This window comes from Stegostoma tigrinum, chromosome 5, assembly GCF_030684315.1.
Source record: "Stegostoma tigrinum isolate sSteTig4 chromosome 5, sSteTig4.hap1, whole genome shotgun sequence".
In the NCBI taxonomy this organism is placed as follows: domain Eukaryota; kingdom Metazoa; phylum Chordata; class Chondrichthyes; order Orectolobiformes; family Stegostomatidae; genus Stegostoma; species Stegostoma tigrinum.
In genome coordinates this window covers 66426505-66452000 of record NC_081358.1, presented here as the reverse complement: position 1 = coordinate 66452000, position 25496 = coordinate 66426505, and the positions used below count along the sequence as shown (strand labels likewise).

At 41.9% G+C, this 25496-nt stretch overlaps 1 protein-coding gene across 10 annotated transcripts in view; it reads left to right on the top strand.

Annotated features, from left to right (window-relative positions):
- The first annotated feature begins 3723 nt into the window (after nucleotides 1-3723).
- The window catches only part of LOC125451593 (oxygen-regulated protein 1-like), a 179394-nt gene continuing 157621 nt past the window's right edge, over nucleotides 3724-25496 (top strand). For 4 of the 10 annotated variants that reach the window (XM_048528871.2, XM_059646050.1, XM_059646049.1 and 1 more), the window contains exons 1-4: nucleotides 3724-3831; nucleotides 10894-10931; nucleotides 23011-23083; nucleotides 24708-24871. In XM_048528871.2, coding sequence (XP_048384828.2) covers nucleotides 23029-23083; nucleotides 24708-24871 — 219 coding nt within the window. In that variant the 5' untranslated portion in view covers nucleotides 3724-3831; nucleotides 10894-10931; nucleotides 23011-23028. Of the gene's footprint in view, nucleotides 3832-10893; nucleotides 10932-23010; nucleotides 23084-24074; nucleotides 24872-25496 lie in introns of those variants that run through there. The other 6 variants (XR_009445759.1, XR_009445758.1, XM_059646045.1 and 3 more) reach the window with 3 other exon arrangements.

Sequence of the window (25496 nt, the reverse complement as noted above, 5' to 3'; positions counted from 1 at the left end):
TTGTGGATACATGAGACAACTGCTCTCAAGTTCTGAAACCGAGAGCTAATGCATGGTATGTTCATGACTTCAAGTATGCCACAAGATGTACACTTCAAATGGCCCAGATGACTTTTTTTCTGAAAACTGTTGTCTTTAAAATCGTTATAAACTTACTGTAAAACCTTGTCAGTAAACTATTTTACTAACTTACTCACTTAATCACTCATATTAAGTTTATTTTCTTTCCCTTTACTTTACAATTTTATTTTACTATGGCTTGATTTAATTTTACTTCCATTGTGCTTGTATTCAAAGCAGCTATATCTTCCTAATAGAACATAGAACATAGAACATAGAACAGTACAGCACAGAACAGGCCCTTCAGCCCACAATGTTGTGCCGACCATTGATCCTCATGTATGCACCCTCAAATTTCTGTGACCATATGCATGTCCAGCAGTCTCTTAAATGACCCCAATGACCTTGCTTCCACAACTGCTGCTGGCAACGCATTCCATGCTCTCACAACTCTCTGCGTAAAGAACCTGCCTCTGACATCCCCTCTATACTTTCCACCAACCAGCTTAAAACTATGACCCCTCGTGCTAGCCATTTCTGCCCTGGGACGATATGGTTTTCTAGTTTTATGCTTAGTCTCACTCCTAAGCAGCAATGTCTCAGCCAAAAACATTAAAATTTCCTTGATATCACTCCCTTGTCAGTTCCTCATTATACTGGCTTCGCAGGGGATTTGTGCACTTTAGACATCCTGATGTCATTATGAGTATTGTGTTACCCAAGATACGTGCTTCCATAATCTGCTGATTCATATCATGAATGCACACCACAACTACTGTGAAATCAAAAACAAAACCACAACTTGGAAAACATCAATCAGGTCAGTCAATATTTGCAGATAGAACAAGAATTTGCATTCATAAAGTTTATTTCATGATTTGTTCCTGAGTATTTCATAGAAATTTGTAATCAAAATATACAGAAATAATGGGGGCTGCCAATGCTGGAGAAGCTGAGATGACAAGGTGTAGAGCTGGATGAACACAGCAGGCCAAGCAGCATCAGAGGAGCAGGAAAGCTGATGTTTCGGGTCTAGACCCTTCTTCAGAAAATATACAATTCGGATTGGTTTGGTCAAAGGATTGGGCTGTAGAGAGTGTTTTAGAAGTGGAAAGAAAATATATAGGCAAAGATGTTTATGGGAGGCAAATTTCAGAGTTTTGATTCTTGGCTGTTGTTAAAATAGCTGCCAGTGGTGGAGTAATTAAAATTGGGATTGCTGAAGAGACCAGAATTAAAAGTACAAATATCTTGAATAATTTACAGAGACAGAGGCATCAAGAGTGTGGGGCAGGGCTTTTCAAAGAAAATCTTTTTTAAAAGGGCGTAAAATAAGTCTGTGTTCAAAAGGCTGTGGTTGAATACAATAGTGTGAGTAAGGATACTGGCAACGAAATTTTAGATGAGTTTAGGTTTACTTAAATTGAAAATAGCAGGCGGGCTGGATAGGGCCAGTTAACAATATCAAAATTGTTGAGGGACCTGAAACGTTTCCTGCATAAATTATGAGGAACGTATAAGAGATTGTATCATTTTCCAGTTTATTTTCCATATTTTTGTGAAGGTTTCCTCAGTAGGCGCCACTCCACCCCCTCCCCTGAGCTCTATTACCTTTGCTGCATTGCAAGATTGCTGTCAAACAAGCTTTGTCATCTGGAGGAGGAATATCCTTCTCTCGTGGGTAAATTGTGAAGTCATCAAAAGGCATGTCAAAATAACAATTGGAATATACAGTGTGCAAGAGGAGGGTTCTGTACTCATGCCTTCACCTGGATCCAGGTTTTCAACTTCACGTCACTTTAGTGGAAAGTGAGAATTCTAGTGAACAAATGCCTTTCATTACTCTTGCCAGTACAGTCCATAAATTACAATGGTAACTTTATCAAACACGTTTGGCCCTCTCAGCTCCATTTCAAGGGAAATCAAAGAAACTTCAATCAGCACTTCAATTAATGTATATTTATATATCAAACAAATGGTTGATATCGAGTGCAAATTACAAATTTTGTTATTGAAATATGAACTGTTTTTACTTGATAATATATTTTAATTGTAGATGCTAGATCATATTGTGTGCAGCTTTGGGCCCCACATCTCAGGAAGGATGTACTGGCCCTGGAGTGGGTTCAGAGAAGATTCACTAGAATGGTCCCAGGAATGAGAAGCTTAACATATGAGGAACATTTAAGGACTCTGGGACTATACTCATTGGAGTTTAGAAGGATGAGGGGAGATATAATTGAAACTTACTGAATACTGAATGGCCTGGACAAAGTGGATGTTGGGAAGATGCTTCCATTGGTAGGAGAGACTAAGACCTGAGGGTACAGCATTAGAGTAAAGGGAAGACCTTTTAGGATGGAGATAAGGAGAAACTTCTTCAGCCAGCAAGTGGTGAATCTATGGAATTCACTGCCACAGAAGGCTGTGGAGGCCAGGTCATTGAGTACATTTAAGACTGAGATAGATAGGTTATTGACTATCAAGGGGATCAGGAGTTACAGGGAAAAAGCGGGAGAATCGGGTTGAGGAACTTATCAACCGTGATTGAATAGCAGGGCAGACTCAATGGGCTGAATGGCCTAATTTATGTTCCTATGTCTTATGGTCTTAATTCATATTTCAACATAAAAAACCTAATCTGTTTGTAAATGCAAATTATATGTGAATTATGCATATTTTAAAAAGCGTAAAATGTAGATATATTATTTGAGTTATGAGATTAACCTAATGAAAATACATCTTTTCTAGGTCTTTACTTTCCAAGCGAAAAGTAATTAAAGCGTCTTATTTTGAGTAGAATCACCATAAATAACTTCTTGTACATATACTGCAATGCATTCGTTTGTATAGAAGTGAGCTACATACTATACACCAAATACGCATCTGTAAATCTGCAATAATCTAAATCAAGTCATGCTGAAAAATATGACTAATTTAAAATCCAGTTGACATTTTGTAACAAAGTCAGAAAGACAAATGTTGAGTAATGTCGTCTTCTGAAGGGTGTTCTACAATAATACCTCGTAATCCCTAGTAAAAAAAATGCACGAAAGCAGATTAGTTTTAAGATAAAGTCCCATCTGTTCCTCTAACTTAATATGGTTCTCACTTTTTAAAAACTATAATAGATTTTAAAATGAATGAGCACTTACCCTATTAAATGATGTCTAAGATTATATTGCTGGCAGTTAGTGATACAGTTAAAGGTCTTGTCTATATTTACAAAGTGTGAGCTATTTATTTGATGGTTTGAAAATTACGCAAACCTAATATCAATAATATAAAAATGTTAGCACTCTGAAACAGAGCTTTATTGTTCACCATTTTGAATTTATTTCAGATTAGATATCAGTGTCCATATCTTTCACTACTTACTACTTATGATTGTATAATGTGTCATGTGATAGAAAAGTTTACACTTATTATAATGCAATTATTTTGTTAACCAACCAGTTTAAAATATTAATATTTATATTACAATAGAAAAATGAATTTGATAAATGTTCAAAGTCTTTGTATCATTTCTGTTCGCAGAATTTAGACCGTGTGTGTGTGAGCTTTGGTGATTGAGATTAGTTTGAGATTAGATTAAGCAAATTGATTCTGTTGTTTCTTGGATTGTAAGGCTCAAAATAAGTCTTGCAAACAATTATTGAAGATGGCAGTAGGCAATTGACTGAAGTTAACCGTATGCAGTATAAAACTGGAAAGCATAGTGTGCAATGTATTAGACTCCTATAACGTCAGCTAATTGCAGTATTGTATTTGGTAAGTGCTTGTATTTTTAAAAAAATCTGGCATCTAAGTTGCTGGCACTGAACATTAATGATATTTACTTATAGGCAATGTCATTGGCAGCATTTCTGTTGATTTTTATACTTTGTGAATTTAGTAAACAAAGTCTACATTGAAGGATCTGTCAAAATATCTATTTAGAATGATATGTTTCTGAGGCATTAAACAGTCTGTAAAATTATAATTGACAAAAAAATCCTTTACTATTATCAACTCTAAAGCTGCAGTTATTGAATTGATTGGAGATGTTATTGTCACACATACTGGGATACAGTGAAATGTATTGTTTTGCATGCTATCCAGGCATGCTATCATACCTTTTATAAGTATGTCAGAGTAATAGAACAGAATGCAGAATATAGTGTTACAGCTACAGAGAAGGTGCAGAGAAAGATCAGCTTTAATGTATGAGAGGTCCCTTCAAAAGTCTAATAAAGCAGAGAAGAAGCTATTCTTGAATCTGTTGGGATGTGTTTTCAAACTTTCCTATATTCTGTTTGACAGAAGAAGGTAGAATAGAGTATGATCACAGTGGGAGGGGTTTTCGATTATGTTGACTCCTTTCCCGAGCACAGTCAGTGGAAGGAAAGTTCATTTCCATATTGGGCTCTCTGTAATGTGATTATTAACTCTGTTCAGAGTTAGAACTCTTGAAAAACATACCACTCGTTACTTAATCATGGCTAATACTTTATGATATGTGATTGCAAAAACTTGAACACTTTCACCTTCTATAATTTGCTCATCCAAAAAAAGGTATTTCCCTCCTTTGAGTGGTGTAAGTGCTAGAAACAAATGATTAACTGTACATGTTCTTAGTAACTTGGCTGTCAAATTTAGTTATTCTTATTGCAAGTAGTAAAATTGCAATAATTAAATGTTGATATGGCCATCTAAGTGAAGCATAAAATACTCAAATTTCTATTTGTTTATTAGCTAGGCTACAAAATTACAGCGTTTAAAGAGATTAATTCTTGAATGTCACTGGCTGGGTCAACATTTATTATTCATTCTTTGTTGTCCTTGAGAAAGTGATAGTGAGCTGCCTTCTTGTACCAGAGATAATGGGAACTGCAGATGCTGGAGATTCCAAGATAATAAAATGTGAGGCTGGATGAACACAGCAGGCCAAGCAGCATCTCAGGAGCACAAAAGCTGACGTTTCGGGCCTAGACCCTTCATCAGAGAGGGGGATGGGGGGAGGGAACTGGAATAAATAGGGAGAGAGGGGGAGGCGGACCGAAGATGGAGAGTAAAGAAGATAGGTGGAGAAGGTGTGGGTGGGGAGGTAGGGAGGGGATAGGTCAGTCCAGGGAAGACGGACAGGTCAAGGAGGTGGGATGAGGTTAGTAGGTAGCTGGGGGTGCGGCTTGGGGTGGGAGGAAGGGATGGGTGAGAGGAAGAACCGGTTAGGGAGGCAGAGACAGGTTGGACTGGTTTTGGGATGCAGTGGGTGGGGGGGAAGAGCTGTGCTGGTTGTGTGGTGCAGTGGGGGGAGGGGATGAACTGGGCTGGTTTAGGGATGCAGTGGGGGAAGGGGAGATTTTGAAACTGGTGAAGTCCACATTGATACCATATGGCTGCAGGGTTCCCAGGCGGAATATGAGTTGCTGTTCCTGCAACCTTCGGGTGGCATCATTGTGGCAGTGCAGGAGGCCCATGATGGACATGTCATCAAGAGAATGGGAGGGGGAGTGGAAATGGTTTGCGACTGGGAGGTGCAGTTGTTTGTTGCGAACTGAGCGGAGGTGTTCTGCAAAGCGGTCCCCAAGCCTCCGCTTGGTTTCCCCAATGTAGAGAAAGCCGCACCGGGTACAGTGGATGCAGTATACCACATTGGCAGATGTGCAGGTGAACCTCTGCTTAATGTGGAATGTCATCTCAGGAACTCCCCACCTATGTCCGTGACACCACCCACGCCCTCCACCTCCTCCAGAACTTCCAATTCCCTGGCCCCCAACACCTCATATTCACCATGGACGTCCAGTCCCTGTACACCTGCATTCCGCATGGAGATGGCCTCAAGGCCCTCCGCTTCTTCCTGTCCCGCAGGCCCGACCAGGCCCCCTCCACCGACACTCTCATCCGCCTAGCGGAACTCGTCCTCACACTCAACAACTTCTCTTTTGACTCCTCCCACTTCCTACAGACTAAGGGGGTGGCCATGGGCACCCGCATGGGCCCCAGCTATGCCTGCCTCTTTGTAGGTTACGTGGAACAGTCCATCTTCCGCACCTACACAGGCCCCAAACCCCACCTCTTCCTCCGGTACATTGATGACTGTATCGGCGCCGCCTCTTGCTCCCCAGAGGAGCTCGAACAGTTCATCCACTTCACCAACACCTTCCACCCCAACCTTCAGTTCACCTGGGCCATCTCCAGCACATCCCTCACCTTCCTGGACCTCTCAGTCTCCATCTCAGGCAACCAGCTTGTAACTGATGTCCATTTCAAGCCCACCGACTCCCACAGCTACCTAGAATACACCTCCTCCCACCCACCCTCCTGCAAAATTCCATCCCCTATTCCCAATTCCTCCGCCTCCGCCGCATCTGCTCCCACGATAAGACATTCCACTCCCGCACATCCCAGATGTCCAAGTTCTTTAAGGACCGCAACTTCCCCCCCACGGTGATTGAGAACGCCCTTGACCGCGTCTCCCGCATTTCCCGCGACACATCCCTCACACCCCGCCCCCGCCACAACCGCCCCAAGAGGATCCCCCTCGTTCTCACACACCACCCTACCAACCTCCGGATACAACGCATTATCCTCCGACACTTCCGCCATTTACAATCCGACCCCACCACCCAAGACATTTTTCCATCCCCACCCCTGTCTGCTTTCCGGAGAGACCACTCTCTCCGTGACTCCCTTGTTCGCTCCACACTGCCCTCCAACCCCACCACACCCGGCACCTTCCCCTGCAACCGCAGGAAATGCTACACTTGTCCCCACACCTCCTCCCTCACCCCCATCCCAGGCCCCAAGATGACATTCCACATTAAGCAGAGGTTCACCTGCACATCTGCCAATGTGGTATACTGCATCCACTGTACCCGGTGCGGCTTTCTCTACATTGGGGAAACCAAGCGGAGGCTTGGGGACCGCTTTGCAGAACACCTCCGCTCAGTTCGCAACAAACAACTGCACCTCCCAGTCGCAAACCATTTCCACTCCCCCTCCCATTCTCTTGATGACATGTCCATCATGGGCCTCCTGCACTGCCACAATGATGCCACCCGAAGGTTGCAGGAACAGCAACTCATATTCCGCCTGGGAACCCTGCAGCCATATGGTATCAATGTGGACTTCACCAGTTTCAAAATCTCCCCTTCCCCCACTGCATCCCTAAACCAGCCCAGTTCATCCCCTCCCCCCACTGCACCACACAACCAGCCCAGCTCTTCCCCCCCACCCACTGCATCCCAAAACCAGTCCAACCTGTCTCTGCCTCCCTAACCGGTTCTTCCTCTCACCCATCCCTTCCTCCCACCCCAAGCCGCACCCCCAGCTACCTACTAACCTCATCCCACCTCCTTGACCTGTCCGTCTTCCCTGGACTGACCTATCCCCTCCCTACCTCCCCACCCACACCTTCTCCACCTATCTTCTTTACTCTCCATCTTCGGTCCGCCTCCCCCTCTCTCCCTATTTATTCCAGTTCCCTCCCCCCATCCCCCTCTCTGATGAAGGGTCTAGGCGCGAAACGTCAGCTTTTGTGCTCCTGAGATGCTGCTTGGCCTGCTGTGTTCATCCAGCCTCACATTTTATTATCTTGCCTTCTTGTACTGTAGTCCATTTACTGTATGTGGATCCACAAGGCAGTTAGGGAGGGAGCTCCAGGATTTTAACCCAGTGATACCGAAGGAACATTTCCAAATCAAAACTGAGAGTTACTTGGAGGGAAACTTTACATATGGTGGTATTGCCATTTATCTGATGTGTTTATTCTTCCAAGTGGTGGTGACAGTGGGTTTGAATCACGTTGCCTAAGGAGCCTTGGTGAATTCCTGGAATACATCTTGTAGACAGCAGCAACATTGTGTGCTTAGTGTTGATGGTGCAGGGACTGAATGTGAATGTGATGCTAATTAAACAAGATGCTTTGACATAGATGGTGTCAATTATCCAGGCAGGTAGGAAGTATTTCATCGCACTCCTGACATGTTTTGTAGATTGTGGACAGGCTTTGGAAGTCAGGAAGTGATTTGTTTGCTTCAGGATTCCTAACATCTGACCTGGTCTTCCAGTTGATATCTATTATAGTTGGTATATTTGGACAGTGTAGTTATTTTTCTAAGAAGGTGAGTCATGAGACACTGCTGAGTATCATGAGCTTGTTCAGACTTGTTTTGCGCTTTTACAGAAAGTACAGCTTCAGAATAAAAACCTAAAACAAAAAAACAAAGAAATCCAGTTGCTGGAAATCAAACAAAAAAAACAGTCAGTAGCATTTACATCCAAGAGAATGAAAGCTGCCATTTCTGCTACCCCTGCAGGGAGCCACCACTAAACAAACATTCTCCTCCCCTCCCTTGTCAGCTTTCCACAGGGACCGTTCTATCCAGGGCACCCTGATCCACTCGTACCAACTCCCCACACCCTCATTGCACCTATTCAAACAATCAGTTGCAGATATCATAGAATCATATATGGGCGGACAAATGGCGGAAGGAGTTTAATCTGGGTAAATATGAGGTGCTGGTCTTCAGATGATCAAATGCTAAGAAAAAATATACAGTTAATGGCAACACCCTGAGCAGTGAACAGAGGAATCTTGGAGTTTAAGTGCATAACTCCCTGCAAGTACATAAGATGGTGAAGAAGGAGTATGACATGTTTGCCTTTATTGGTTGGGGAATTGCATTCAAGAGGCAGGATGTCATGTTGCAGTTTTATAAGATTTCGGTTAGGTCGCACTTAGAGTACTGCATTCAATTTTGGTCGCCACATTACAAGAAGGATGTTCAGGCTTTGGAGAGGGCAAAGAAGAGGTTTACCAGGATGCTGTCTAGATTAGAGGAGAAGCTTGAAAAAGCTGGTTTGTTATCTCTGGAGCAGTGGAGGCTGAGAGGAGACTTGGTAGAAGTCTAGAAAATTATGCGATGCATCGATAGGATTGACAGTCAGAATCTCTTTCCCAGAGTTGAAATGTTGAAAACTAGGGGGCATGCATTTAGTTTACATGAGAGGGGAGAATTTTATTTTACCCAGAGTAGTAGAAGTGTGGATCATGCTGCCAGGGGTAGTGGTGGAGGTATATACGTTTGGGCCATTTTGGAGACTTTTAGATAAACACAAGAAAATATGCAGAAAATGGAGCGATTATAGACCAAAGACAGACAGAAAAGGATTAGTTTAATTTGGCATCATGTTCAGCATAAAATCATGGGCCAAAAGGCCCATTCCTGCACTGTACAGTTCTATGTCCTATCACAGAAGGTATAATACCTGCCCTCACTACCCAAGGCCAAAGGCACACCTTACAGGTGAACCAGCAATTTACTTTACTGAATCAAGTTGACTGTATTTGCTGCTCACAACCTGGTTTCCTGTACACTGGGGAGACACAATGCAGACTGAGTTATTGCTTTACAGAGAATCATCCATTTATCTTGATGAAATTGGCGAAGCAGCCTCAAGATATGTCATGTACAGAATGAGCAAGACTGTCGAGAACTTCGATGAGATGGAATTCCTGCCATAGCCCCCTCCCTGATGATGCTTGCTTTGAGAGGAATGGATGGACATTTTGTTATTCATAAATACATTAGAAAGTCCCAGAGGCGTGCCTTTTGAGGAAACCCCAGGAGGCAATTGTGCAAATACATGTAAATTATTACTTAAAATATAATATTTGCCATCAATTCCACTTTAGTCCATGGGTGATAATATAGAGTCATGGTGTCCCAAGGCTGGATTTATTAATTAACACCCTAGATGCATACTGGAGATGTTGTACGCCATCATAAAGTAGGACAGATAGTTGTGGGGTAGAGAGATCATCAACTTCCCAACTTCCTCATTTCGGTCTGGTGTATGAATTGATGATCACAACGGCCTCCATCTGACCAGCTCTTGGAATACTATGGTGGAGTGTAGAGCCCTCTTGGTAAGACACCAGGCTCCGTGTCTAATAAAGGAAACAAATTGTGCTAAGGACAGTTCTCTATTCACCCCTTGTCAAGACCTCCACACTATCTGCCTTCCACGGTTTCATGGCTGTTCCCCTTACAGCACCTCCTGCAGTGGCCGTTGCTGCTTGTGTTGTTTCCGGTTGTGGACAAATGACTCCTGACTACTAGAAGGTCTTGCAGGCATTATGTGCATTTAATATGCCTTGAGAACCTCATACTAGGCAATTACTTTCTGATTAGCTTTAAATCAGTTTGAGCCTCTAAAATGGCTGAGGTAGAGCTGCCACCAGCTTGTGGACTGGCCCATTGCCTCAATCAATAATTCCAGTCCTAGACGGTGACAGTTAGGAGCTGGTTGGAGTGTGCTATGTCATGTCCCAATGCTATAACAATATGTATCTGAAATAAGAATTATTAGAGCAGGGTTTTGTTTTTAGTGGGGCGTTATTGATTTTTGAATACTTTTCCTCTTGAAAAGGAAAAGCTATTATACATATATAGGCGGCACGGTGGCTCAGTGGCTAGCACTGCAGCCTCACTGTGCCAGGGACCCCTGGGTTCGATCCCACCCTTGGGCAACTGTCTGTGTGGAGTTTGCAATTCTCCCCATGTCTGCATGGGTTTCCTTCGGGTGCTCCGGTTTCCTCCCACAGTCCAAAGATGTGCAGTCTAGGTGGATCGGCCATGGTAAATTGTCTGTAGTGTTCAGGAGTGTGTGGGTTACAGGGGAATGGGTCTGGATGGGATGTTTCAAGGGGCGGTGTGGACTTGTTGGGCCAAAGGGCCTGTTTCCACCCTGTAGGGAATCTAATCTAATCTAAATATCCGATACGTATCTTGCATTTCAAAATGAACTGAATATTGTTAAAATGTTACACTTTTTCTTCTGCTGTAGATATTTGAAGACACTTGAGTAGTTTGGCCTCAGAGCAGGTATGTAATTTTAAAAAGAAACATAATATTTGTGTTTCTTTTTTAGCAAAATCTTTCAAAAACAGCTTAGAAATATAAATATGACTTAGAAATATAACAACTTAGAAATGATTTCTGAAGAAGTGTCCAGGCCCGAAACGTCAGCTTTCCTGCTCCTCTGATGCTGCTTGGCCTGATGTGTTCATCTAGCCCTATACCTTGTTATCTTAGAAATATATCATTCCCTTACAAAAGTAAAAAGATAACAATACAGCAAGAGTAAACTACTTGGCCCCTCAAATGTACTCCGTCATTGAATACGATCATGGCTGTTCTGATTATTTCACATTCTTATCTACCCCGATAACCTTATACCCTCTTGCTTATCATAAAGCTATCTCCCTCTGCCTTAAAAAATATTCAAAAGCTCTTCTTCCATTGTTTTTTTTGAAGAAAAAATTCCAAAGTCTCATGTCCCTCTAGGAGAAAAGTTCTTCTTAATTTCTATTTTTAAGTGAGTGAATTCTTTAAGCAGTAGGATTTGAAACTCTTCTTCTCTGCAACAATGAGTATGAGTCCGCACAGCTGTGATATCTGCCCATTGGATTCTGCAGTAGAAATGGACTGTTTCAGTTGTTGTGAGCATGTTGGTACCAATGATACAGGTAGAATGAGGAAAGAGCTTTGGCTGAGGAAGTATGAAAGGTTGGGCATTAACTTACGCATGCCCTCAAAGGTAGTAATCTCTGAAATGGTACCCCTCACAAGTTGACATTGAGTGAATAAGATTAAAGAAATAAATGTGTGATTGAGAGACTGATGTGAGAGAAATTGGTTCTAGGGATTTGAACCTTTGGGGCTAGTTACATCTGAAACAGTGAGCCACATAACTGGGGAAGTAGAGGTGCTTTAAACTAAACTGGCTACTGAAAGATTAAGCTTGAGTCAATGTAACAAATTGAGGGGTAGAGTCAAGGCAGGGTCTTTGACTCAGAGGATGACGGTAAGGGTCTGTATCTGAGTGTGCATGCCATACATTACAAAGTGAACAAACTAATAGTGCAACTAATAATAATAAAAACCAAAAGAACTGTGGATGGTGTAAATCAGGAACAGAAATAGAAGTTGTTGGAAAAGCTCAGCAGGTCTGGCATCATCTGTGAAGGAAAAAATCAGGGTTAACATCTCCCCAAAAGCGTCACCGGGCCAGAAACATTAGCCCTGATTTTTATTCTTGACAGATGATGCCAGATCTGCTGAGCTTTTCCAGCAACTTCTGTTTTTGAAACCAATAGTGCACATTGAAGTAAGTGGATATGATCAAATAGCCAGTCCCAAGATGTGGCTGCTGGTGCCAGGATTGGGTCCTGAATATTGAGGGATTTATGCTATTCAATATGGATACCAAAATTGAGAAACTTAGAAGGGCTAGCACTATATTAGTGATGACGTTGGGACAGAAGAGCAGAATTAAGTGGGCTTGGGTGGAGATGAGAAATAGTAAGGGAAAGCTATCACAAATAGGAGTGGCCTTCAGGTTCCCTGACATTAACCACAATACTGGATGAAGTACACAAGAAGAATGTATAGAATAAGCAAATTCCTGCAATGAAGAAATATTCATCATCTGCCGTTAAAGAGTTGAGGAAAGCATGAGGCTTCAGGAAAAATCATACTTGTGCTGTGTTGATTGGCCTGTCAGTGATTGAGCAGAATGTAAACAGTTGCTGACAATAATACTGAAACAGTTAATTGGGAGGTAAAGCTTAAGAGTATGAGAGGGGGCTAGCTCAAAATATAAAGATAAATAACAAGAGTTCCGCAAGTTAATGTTAATCATTAGAGAGTGAGAATGGGGAGTTATTAGTAGATAATAAGCAAATAGACAAAATCAACAAATATTATGCTTCTGTCTTCACTATAGAGGATATATCAATGCCTGTAATCTAGAAATAGCTATAAAGACGGAAGAGAAAGAGGAACTTGGTAAAATTGCAATCTAACTGGCATGTTACAGGAACCTTGGGTGACCAGGAATGTTATGACCTTGATCCAAAAGTAAAAGAAGATTACATCAGATCTAGGAGGATGGGAACTGATGAAGATCTTGAGGTATATAAAGAAAGTAGGAAAGAATTTAAACAAGGAATTAGAAGGGCTAAAAGGAGTCATGAAATGTCACCAGCCAACAGATTTAAGGAGAATTCCAAAGCTTTTTATACATATATAAAAAGCAAAAGGGTAGCCAGGAAAAGGGTTGGCTCACTCAAGGACAAAGGGGGGAATATATGTGGAGCCAAAAGTGGTAGGTGAGATCTTAAATGAATACCTCGTGACATTATTCACCAAGAGAAGGAATTGGTGGAGGATGATCTCAGGGAAGGGAGTGTGGAATTTCTAAGCCTGATTGCCATTAAAAATGAAGAGGTGTTGTGTACCTAAAAAGTATTAAGGTAGATAAGTCCCTAGGTCCAGATGGGATCTATCCCAGAGTATTGATGGAGGCAGGAGAACAAATTGCAGGAGATTTGACAGACATCTTTGTATCCTCTTTGACCACAGGTGAAGTCCCAATGTTGTCCCATTGTTAAAGGAATTTAGCAGGGATAATCTGGGAAATTACAGGCCTGTGAACTTCAAATTGGTGGTAGGGAAATTATTGGAAAAGATTCTCAGGATCAAGATCGAGACACATTTAAAAGCAAATGGACTTATTCATGATAGACAACATGGTTTTGTGCGGGGGAGATAGTGCCTCACAAACTTGATCGAGTTTTTTTGAGGAGGTGATGAAGATAATTGAGGGAAATATGGTTAATGTTGTCTGTATGGACTTCAGCAAAGCCTTTGACACTGCAGATTGGTTCAAAAGGTGAAGTCACATGGTATCAGGGTGTGCTGGCAAGATGGATACAGAACTGGTTTAGTCATAGGAGACAGAGAGTAGAAGTGGAAGGGCGTTTTTCAGAATGGAGGGTTGTGACTAGTGGTGCTCTACAGGAATCAGTGCTGGGACCTCTGCTGTTTGTGATCAAAATAACTGGTTTGGAGGAAAATGTAGCTGGTCAAATCACAAGTCTTTAGATGATACAGAGATTGGTGGAGTTGCAGATAGTGCAGAGGATTGTCAGAAGAAACAGCAGGATATTCCAGGGCAGAAATGGCTAGCACGAGGGGTCATAGTTTTAAGCTGGTTGGAGGAAAGTATAGAGGCGATGTCAGAGGCGGGTTCTTTACACAGAGAGTTGTGAGAGCATGGAATGCGTTGGCAGCAGCAGTTGTAGAAGCAAGGTCATTGGGGTCATTTAAGAGACTGCTGGACATGCATATGGTCACAGAAATTTGAGGGTGCATACATGAGGATCAATGGTCGGCACAACATTGTGGGCTGAAGGGCCCGTTCTGTGCTGTACTGTTCTATGTTCTATGTTCTATATTCTATGTTCTATATTGTTCAGTTGGAGGCCTGGGCAGAAAAGTGGAATATGGAGTTTAATCCAGACAAATGTGAGGTGATGCAATTGGAAGGTCAAGTACAGGTGGAAATTATACAGTGAATGGTAGACCCTTACGAGTATTGATATGCAGAGGGTTCTGGATATGCAGATCCACGCATCACTAAAGATGGCAGCGCAGGTAGATAAGGTAGTAGAAAAGGCCCGTGGCATAGAAAATAGACAATAGACAATAGGTGGATAATCTCAGTTAACCAGCTAGAAACTGATGTCCATTTCAAGCCCACCAACTCCCACAGCTACCTAGAATACACCTCCTCCCACCCACCCTCCTGCAAAAATTCCATCCCCTATTCCCAATTCCTCCACCTCCGCCACATCTGCTCCCAGGATGAAGCATTCCACTCCCGCACATCCCAGATGTCCACGTTCTTCAAGGACTGCAACATTCCCCCTGCAGTGGTCGAGAACGCCGTTGACCATGTCTCCTGCCTCCCTAACTTGTTCTTCCTCTCAACCATCCCTTCCTCCCACCTCAAGCTGCACCTCCATTTCCTACCTTCTAACCTCATCCCGCCTCCTTGACCTGTTCGTCTTCCCTGGACTGCCCTATCCCCTCCCTACCTCCCCACCTATACTCTCCTCTCCACCTATCTTCTTTTCTCCCTATTTATTCCAGAACCCTCTCCCCATCCCCCTCTCTGATGAAGGGTCTAGGCCCGAAACATCAGCTTTTGTGCTTCTGAGATGCTGCTTGGCCTGCTGTGTTCATCCAGCTCCACACTTTGTTATCTTGTGTATAAGGATAGGTAAGTCATGATGCAACTTTAGAGAACTATAGTTCAGTGACTTTGGGAATATTATAAGCAGTTCTGGTCACCATGCTACCAGAAAGATGTAGATGCTTTGGAGAAGGTACAGAAAAGGTTTCCCAGGATGTTGCCTGTTATGAGGGAATTTTAGATGTGCAGAAAGGTTGGCTAGACTGGGTTTGTTCTCACTGGAATGCAGGAGATTGAGGGGCAACCTGAAAGAAGTTTATATGATTGTGAATGGCATTTATAGAGTAGAAAATCATAGCAGAGCTTTTTCCCAGGATGGAGTGATCAATCACTAGAATATGTAGGTTCAAGCTGCAAGGGGGATCTTTATAAAGAGATGTGCAAGGCAAGTTTTTCACACAAAGTGTGGTGAGCGTTTGGAACGGACTTCCAGAGGAGGCGGTGGAAACGGTCACAATAGCAGCATTCAAGAAGAACCTAGATGAATACATGAATAGGCAGGGAATAGAATGAAATGGATCCTGTAATTGCAGACAGTTTTAGTTTGGAAGGACAAAATGTGTTGGCGCAGACCTGCAGGGCCAAAGTGCATGTCCCCGTGCTGTATTGTTCTTTGTTCTTTGGTACTGAGCAAAAGTGCGGAAACTGAGTTCAGCCTAATTAAAAATTATGGGAAAATTTAAAGCCGGTGGAAGGACGGCTTAATACAGGATATTAGAGTTTCTAGAACAAAAAAAAGGATGGAGTGTAGAAAAGGCCATGAATCTTGTTTCAGTCATAGTAGATATGGGGACAACTGTAAGGAGCAGGAAGGGACAGTGAATACAAAACTGAGGGTTTGTATATGCACACAGTATACAGGAACAAGGTAATTGAGTTTACAGCCCAGATGAAATTGGCAGGTATGATGTTGTGAACATCACAGACATGACTGCCAGTGGGATCAGGCTGAGAAACAAATATCCAAGGAACGTGTCCTATTGAAAGGATGGTGGGGTGGGTTGGGGGATTGTGTTGGCGTTCCCTTCTTAATTAGAAATTAAATCTAAGTTGACAGCAAGAAGTGATAGAGAGTCTGAGATGTAGAATGTGTGACATTAGAGTTGAGGATCCACAAAAGTTAAAAGACCCTGCTGGGTGTTATGTATAGGCCTCCAAGTAGTGGCTCGGATGTGGGACTGAAAATAAAACAGGGAGATAGAAAAAGCATGTTAAGAACCGCAACAATGCATTTATAAAATACAACGTTCATGTGGGGTCATGAATCAAGCTTCAGGAACAGTAGTTAAGGGGACAACTATGAGATGGGGAGGCAGTGAATGCAGAACTGAGAGTGTTATATGCACACAGTATGCAGAAACAAGCTACCTGAGCTTGCAGCTCCGATTAAATTGGCAGGTATGATGTTGTGGATATCACAGATATGGCTGCCAGTGGGATTAGGCTGAGAATGCCCTTATAAAATATAGTGTTCATGTGGGACTTCAGTAAGTAGCTGGACTGGGAAAATCTGATTGGTAGCAGATCACAAGAACAAAGAATGAGTAGAATGTGCATGAGGTTTAATTTTAGAGCAGCTTGTCATAGAGCCCAATAGAGAACAGGCAATTTTGGATTTGATGTGTAATGAGGCAGACTTGATTAGGGAGCTTAAAGTGAAGGAAGCTTAAGGAATCCCTTAGGGGTAGTGACCATAAAATGAGAGGATTCACCTTACAGTTTAAAAGGGAAAAACTTGAATTAGATGTAATGGTGTTACTACTGAGTAAGGGTAACAACAAAGGCTAGAAGGGGAGACTAGCAGCGAAAACAGTGGAACAGCAATGGCAGGAGCTTTTGGGGGTAATTTGAGAGGCACAGTAGAAATTCATCCCAAGAAAGAAGAAAAGTGCTCAGGAGGATGAGGTAACCATACTGAGAGGGAAGTCAGGGCAAGGTAAAAGTAAAATAAAGGCATAAAATATGGTGAAGATTACAGTGAAAGCAAGGGATTAGAAGCCTTTAGGGGTAAGATTTTAGAGTTCTTTAATAAGGATGAGATTGTTGAGCACATGCAAGTGCATGGTAAATAGGAGAGAATGAGCATTGCTTTGTCAAAATGCACTAGATTCTGGAAAGGTTCTGTCAGAATGTAAAGTAGAAGATATCACTCCCTTATTCAGTGGTGAGGGAGGCAGAAGATAGAAAACTATAGGCTCGTTAGCTTGATGTCTAGTCCACATAAGGATGGTTTTAGAATAGTTCATATCGGTGGTTGTAGCTGGGAGGATATCGTAGACGTAATGTTGTGGTTCTCTTCCCGGAGTGCAAACAACAGTGTGAGTGTCTCCTTCCTGGAATGTTAGCAGCAGTCAGCCTATCGTTGAGTTTGAGCCCAGTTTGTCACCCACGTCTTCAGCAGCAGCTGCATTACTAGGAACGGCCCAACACGGACTCATGCCAGATATGGCATTGCTGATGGCACTGAAGAATGGCATCAGAAGTGTTCACAGAGTAAGAAATGGGTTTTGTGGCTTTGTTTTTCTGGTGGCAAAGACCCATGGCAGAGGCAGGGTTTGATCTGGATGTTTCCTTTTCTTCACCCTAATTCTTTTATATCTGCTTTTGTTTTTTATCTTATCTTTTGTATTCTAAGATGCAGTCATTGACTTTGTATACTTCTTACTGTATCCTGTACTTGAGTACACATGACAATAAAAATCTAAATCTAATTTACCTAAAGACCCATGCTAATGCTGAGGACGTGGTTTAAAATACTATCATGGCAGCAGGTGGAATTTTGCATTCATTGAGTGCGTTTGGGATATAGTACATTTATGTCGACATATCGAGGCCCATGTAAATTTTGTGAACGTAACAGGTTGTTGACATTATTGATCTAAGGTGGTGATGGACCATGTGGCATATATCATGTGCAATAACTAATTCTTCCTGACCTAATGGCTACAGGACAAAATTTCAACAGTCTCAGACATCTAATCCTTTTGAAAGGCAAATGAGGGCTAATTATATGTGCTTCCTTAAACAGCATCAGTGTGTTTTTCTTAATAGGATTAGTGTTACTCTTATTTGAAATGTTAAGCACCAAAAATTTCACTGTATCGGTTGCTTCAAATAGAACATATTAGGCCAGGAGCAAAGACTGTTTGAAGATTCAACGCAGTGTGGAGCTGGAGTAACACAGCAGGTCAGGCAGCATCAGAAGAGCAGTGGAGATGAAGAACTGCTGATGCTGGAGCCAGAGATAAAACAGTGTGGGGCTGGAGGAACACAGCAGGCCAGGCAGAATCAGAGGAGCAGGAAAGTTGACGTTTAGTGTTGAGACCCTTCTTCAGGACTGGGGATGGAGAATGGAGTTGGGAAATAAATAGATGGTGGAGGGGTGGAACTGAGGGAAGGTAGATAGCTGATGATAGGAGAATGCAGATAGGGGTAGTGGGTATTGGTCAGTAGGAATGGTGGGGCAGATAGCTGGGAAAGAAGATGGACAGGTTGTGTCAGGTCAAGGAGGCGGGGATGAGAAGGAGGGTCGGACATGGGTTGAGGCTGAGGTTGGGGAGGTTTTGAAACAGGAGAATTTTACGTTAAAGCCAATAGGTTGTAGGTTTCCGAGGCAGAATATAGGTGCTGTTCCTCTCGTTTGTGTGTGGCATCACTGTGGCACAGGAGGAGGCCGAGGATGGACATGTCACCAAATGAGTGGGAGAGGGAGTTAAAATTGTTGGCAACAGCAAGGTGTTGATGATTATACCGGCAGAGAGCGGATGTTCCGTGAATCGGTCACTGAGTCTAAGCTTGGCCTCACCAATATAGAGGAAACCACATCAGGTGCAACGGATACAGTAGACCAGGTTAGAGGATGTACAGGTGAACCCCTGTCAGATATGGAAAGTTTGTCTTGGACTTTGGATGGAGGTGAGAAGGGAGGTGTAGGGACAGGTGTTGCACCCCCTGTGATTGCAGGGATAAGTGCTGGGTGTGGTGGCGTGGTGGGCAGCATGGAGTGGATGAGAAAATCACAGATTGAGCGGTCCCTACGAAAGGCAGGTAGGGGAGGGAGCTAAATCTTTGTGGATAGATTCGGATCCCACTAATCATCTTCCAACCTAATCTACTGTATCTGTTGTTCCATAAACTTGAAGCAATGGAATCGGGTAAGATAATCCTATGGATAAGAGATTTATTAGCAGGCAGGATGTGTCAAATGGGATGCCACTTGAGTCTGTACTACAACCTCTGCATTTTATGATTTGTATCAGTAACATGGATGAGGGGAGCAATAGTATGCTTAAGTTTGTAGAAGAGACAAAGACAGGCAGGAAGGTATGTTGCAAAAATAGCTGAAGGAGGTTGCAGATTGATAGACATATGTTGAATAAGCGAGTAAAAATCTGGCAGATGGAATACAATGTGAACTCGGCAGAAAGTGTAGAAAACCACAGTATCACCTAAAAGGATTATGCCTGCTAGATTGTAAACAGTAGAGGGATCTTGATGTTCTCATACACAACTCACAAAGCTGGTATATAGTTACAGTAAGTAATTAAAAAGAATAATGAAAAGGTATCCTTTTATTACAAGAAGAATTGAAAATGAAAGTAAGGATGTTATGCTTCACTACACATGGCTTCAGTAGCACCATATCTCGAGTACAGTGCTCAGTTTGGTCTCCTGCAGGATCTAAATTTGATTGAGGCAGTTTAGAAAAGGTTTACTACGTTAGTACTTCAAATGATCAAGTTGATGAAGCAATGTTGAATTGGTCTTGATTACGGTTGAGTTCAGTGAAGCAAGAGTTAATTGAAATATTTAAGTTCCTGAATAGTCTGGATGAGATGGAGATGGAAATTATGCTTCATCATATGGGTGAGTTCAAAGCTAGATGAATTTCTTTTAAAAAAAACACGGTTGAGGACCCACCTTTTTAGGAGAAAGATAAATGTTTTCTGAGGATTGCATGACTATGGAACTCTCTGCCTCTGGAAGGCAGAGGGGAAACAAGGGTTAGTGAAATTTAAAGTGGAGATGGAGGAACTTTAGTTAGGCAATGGAATTAAATTTTCTCATGAGTAAGTGGAAATTTCAAATTAGAAATGCAAGACAGATCAGTTATGATTTTATTGAATGGCAGAAGAGAGGGCAGATATCTGCTCCAAATTCATCTGATGCCCCTGTACAACCTACATACGTATACACATGCGCAAGCACACACACAAGCTCTATATTTTTCTGGATGAGAAAATGTCATTTTCATATTCACTCTGGCATGACCTTTTCAGGATCTTGTACATTTCAGTCAAGTCTCCTGTTATTCTCCTAAACGCCAGTGGGCACAAACCTAGCCTGTCCAATCCAGGTATAAGCTAGCACAAGAAAATATGTCAGCACATTTTATCACCAGAGAAAGAAATGTCCACTACTGGTTAGGCTAGCCAGCCTGTTTTATGCCTTTTTACTGATGTAATTTTACATATTATTCTGTTTTAGGATTTTGGCATTACTGTGTGGGCTTGAATTTGTTACCCATCCCTAATTCACCTTATGAGAAGGTGGTGAGAAGCTACCATTTTGAAGCATTGTGATTTATGTAACATGCATCAGCAGTGCTTCTGGGAAGGCTGTTCAGAATTTTGACTCAGCTGCAGTGAAGGAACCATGATATGTCCAAGTTAGGATGATGTATGACTTGGAGGGCAACCTGCAGGTGATGCCATTCTTTTGTATCTGCTGGTCTCATCTTTCTAGATAGTTTAGACTATGGGTTTGAAAGGTAGTGTTGAAGGATCTTTGGTAAATTGTTGCGATGCTTCTTGTAGATGGAACAAAGGTAGAAATTGGTGGAAAAGCTCAACAAGTCTGGGAGCATCTGTGGAGAGAAATTAGAGTTAACATTTCGGGTCAAGTGACCCTTCCTCAGAATGGATGAGACATATAGTGGTGTAGTAAGTTAAATTTTAGGGTAGTGGATGGGCAGCTTTGTTCTGAATAGCATTGAGCTTCTTGAGTATTGTTTAAGTTGTATTTATCCACGTGTATTCTATTACATTCCTGATTTTTTTGACTTGTTTTGGTAGTTTGGGGCCTTGGGAATTGGGACATGAGTTACTGCAGAGTTTCCAGGCTCTGACCTTCTCTTACGGCCTTAATATTTATATGGCCAATCCAGTTCAGTTTCTGGTCAATGGTAACTCCCCAGATTCTGCCACCTATTCCTCAGTCAATTCAGTTTTCTCTTTTTTTTAAAACTAAGGCCGAATGTAGCAAGTCTCCAATCCTCTGGTACCAATTGAACAGCCAATTTTTAAAAAATGGAAAATGGTGGTTAGAACATGTCTCACATTTTTCACAGCATTTTCCACAATTAAAATTCCTGCACTATCACCACCTTCTGTCTAATCCACCTTTTGTAAAAACTAACATAAATTATTTAGAACTATACCCACGTCAGCCGTCTCAATACACAGGTTACTTTTTAAATTCCTAATTAACATTGCAAGTCTTTTATCCTCTTGCTTGTTATTTAAAATATAAAATTTCTTTGGGTTTTACTTGTTAAAGTATTCTCATGCCACCTGTGCTTTCCTAATGCCCTTTGTAATTTTACCAATGGACTACATTTTGAAGTCTTGAGTTCACGGTTTTTAAATGAGCTTCCCCCACTTTTGAACGCCCTTCAATGTCCCAGGACTCTAAATTTGGAAACCTAACCTACTTCCTGTCAGGAACATAATTATCCTGAACAGTCATTATCTTCTGCTTGAAGATGTCCCGCCATTGTATCACTGATTTACCTCCAAGTAGCTGTTTCCAGCTCACTTTTTCTAAGTCAACCTCTTTTATTCTTATTTAAGACTCTATGTCTACCTTGTTAGATTTCCTGATGACTACTGAAGTAAAGACACTATACAATATTTCTGTCATTTTACTGATATTACTTACGTTTCTTGTAATTTTGTTAGTGGGCCTATCCATAATTTTTATTTATTCTCATTAAAATATTTAGCATTTCTTTTTATATTCCTTCTTAGCTTAGATTTGTAGTTCATCTTTGGCTTCTTTCTCATTTCACTTCTTTCCAAACCCCTTTTGTCATCCACCCTTTCCTTTATTGTATATGTATATAACTCATGCCTTTACTTTCAGTTTTACTAGTCTCCTGATCTCTAAGCACATACAACAGGTAATAAGGAAGACAAATGGAATTTTGACATTTTTTTGCTACAGAAATAGAGTACAAATGTAGGAAAGTGTTGCTGCGACCATACAAAGCATTACTGAGACCTGACCTGGAATATTGCAAACCGTTTTACTCCTCTTATTTGAGGAAGGTTGTAGTTGCGTTGTAGACAGTTCAGAGGAGATTCACTAGATTGATTCCGGATGTAAGGGGTTTGTCTATTAAGGAGGTTTTGTGTAGTTTAAGGCTATACCGTCTGGAGTTCAGACAAATATGAAATGATCTAATTAAAATATATGAAATTGACAAAGTAAATGTAGCCAGGATGTGTTCTTGTGTGCAATCTAGAATGAGAGGAGATAGTTTTAGGATAAAGGGTATCAATTTTAAAACAGATGAGGAGAAGTTACTTGCCTCGGATGTGAATGTGTGGAATTCACTACCTCAAAGCGTGGTGAATGTTGAGTCACTGAGTGAATTTAATGATCATATAGACAGCTTTTTAATTAGTAATGGACTACAGGGTTATGGGGAACAGGCAGGAAAGTGGAGTTGAGGTTGAGATGAGATCAAATGTTGCAGAAGGCCCGAAGGGTTACATTGCCTACTCCTACTCCTAGTTCTTGTATTCTTTGTAATTTAACAAATGTTGACGTACTGATTTTAAAAAAAAACTGCTTTTTCAGTTTATTAATTGTCAGAAGATGGATGAGCAACAATCTTCATATGATTCGCTTGAACTGGCCCAGATCGCTAAGAGTGAGAAATCTGTAAATTCACATCAATTCCAAGTTCCAAGTTCTGTTCAATCAAAGAAGGTTTATCTTTATAAAAGTGGAGACCCACAGTTTTCTGGGATTCAGATAAGTATCAACAGTCGCACATTTAAGACATTTGATTCTTTATTAGATAATTTGACTAACAAGTGACTAGAAAAGTTGATGAGGGTCGAGTGTGGATGTGGTGTATATGGACTTCAGTAAGGCATTTGATAAGGTTCCCCATGGTAGGCTCATTCAGAAGGTCAGGAGGAATGGGATACAGGGGAACTTAGCTGCTTGGATACAGAATTGGCTGGCCAACAGAAGACAGCGAGTGGTAGTAGAAGGAAAATATTCTGCCTGGAAGTCAGTGGTAAGTGGGGTTCCACAGGGCTCTGTCCTTGGGCCTCTACTGTTTGTAATTTTTATTAATGACTTGGATGAGGGGATTGAAGGATGGGTCAGAAAGTTTGCAGACGACACAAAGGTCGGAGGTGTCATTGACAGTGTAGAGGGCTGTTGTAGGCTGCAGCGGGACATTGACAGGATGCAGAGATGGGCTGAGAGGTGGCAGATGGAGTTCAACCTGGATAAATGCGAGGTGATGCATTTTGGAAGGTCGAATTTGAAAGCCGAGTACAGGATTAAGGATAGGATTCTTGGCAGCGTGGAGGAACAGAGGGATCTTGGTGTGCAGATACATAGATCCCTTAAAATGGCCACCCAAGTGGACAGGGTTGTTAAGAAAGCATATGGTGTTTTGGCTTTCATTAACAGGGGGATTGAGTTTAAGAGTCGTGAGATCTTGTTGCAGCTCTATAAAACTTTGGTTAGACCGCACTTGGAATACTGCGTCCAGTTCTGGGCGCCCTATTATAGGAAAGATGTGGATGCTTTGGAGAGGGTTCAGAGGAGGTTTACCAGGATGCTGCCTGGACTGGAGGGCTTATCTTATGAAGAGAGGTTGACTGAGCTCGGTCTCTTTTCATTGGAGAAAAGGAGAAGGAGAGGGGACCTAATTGAGGTATACAAGATAATGAGAGGCATAGATAGAGTTGATAGCCAGAGACTATTTCCCAGGGCAGAAAAGGCTAGCACGAGGGGTCATAGTTTTAAGCTGGTTGGTGGAAAGTATAGAGGGGATGTCAGAGGCAGGTTCTTTACGCAGAGAGTTGTGAGAGCATGGAATGCATTGCCAGTAGCAGTTGTGGAAGCAAGGTCATTGGGGTCATTTAAGAGACTGCTGGACATGTATATGGTCACAGAAATTTGAGGGTGCATACATGAGGATCAATGGTCGGCACAACATTGTGGGCTGAAGGGCCTGTTCTGTGCTGTACTGTTCTATGTTCTATGTTCTAAGATTCCATTGCCATTTGGGGTACGAACAATTACCACACCTCGTGGTGGCAATAGTGTGACAAGCCTTTCAGATCTTAAGGATGGACAAGCATACATTTGCTCTGACCAAAGGAAAGTGAAGCCAATTAACCTTGAGCAGGCTAATCAGAAACCTAACCCCTGGTTTATTAACAAATCTTTTAATCGTGAACAACTTACATCAAGACAGAACAGACAGAAAGCCTCTAAGTCACTTCATGCGGACTTATCACCTTCTGCAGGAGTTCCAAAGAAGCTTGTAATCTTCAGGAATGGTGATCCTACTTTCAAACGTAATCTGATTTTGAACAGGAACCAAATACAGAACTTTGATGTATTGTTGAACCATGTTAGTGAGCTGATGAATTTTCCTGTACTAAAGCTGTACAGCATAGATGGGAAAAGGGTAAGTTTTTTTTTAATTGTATTTTATTTGATATTATTTTGAAGAGTGTAGAGGAGTTGCATTAATACAATAATGTACAGTTTCTCCGTAATTATTCCTGAATAAAGTTGTCTAATAATTCTGGTAACATAACATAAGTGTTAAGGAAATGATTAGATGACACCTTAAAAGAGAAAACTCTAGACAGTGTGAATTATGAAATTATAGCTTGATAAATTAAACTTTATACTGTTGCTGCACACTGATTGGAAATGTGCTAATACAGCTGGCAACAGGACTCGTCAAAGAGTTGAGATAACAGGGTGTAGAGCTGGATGAACACAGCAGGCCAAGCAGCATCAGAGGAGCAGGAAGACTGACATTTTGGGCCTAGACCCTTCTTCAGAAGTTCTTCTGAAGAAGGGTCTCGGCCCGAAACGTTAGCCTTCCTGCTCCTCTGGTGCTGCTTGGCCTGCTGTGTTCATTCAACTCTACACTTTGTTATCTCAGATTTTCCAGCATCTGCAATTCCTACTGTCTCGTCAAAGGGTTGGATTGGGTTTGAAATGAAGATTTGTAGATAAAGAAAGCAGTGACAAGTGTACTTTACATTTCTGGAAGGAAAGTTTGAAGGAAAGTGGAAGTG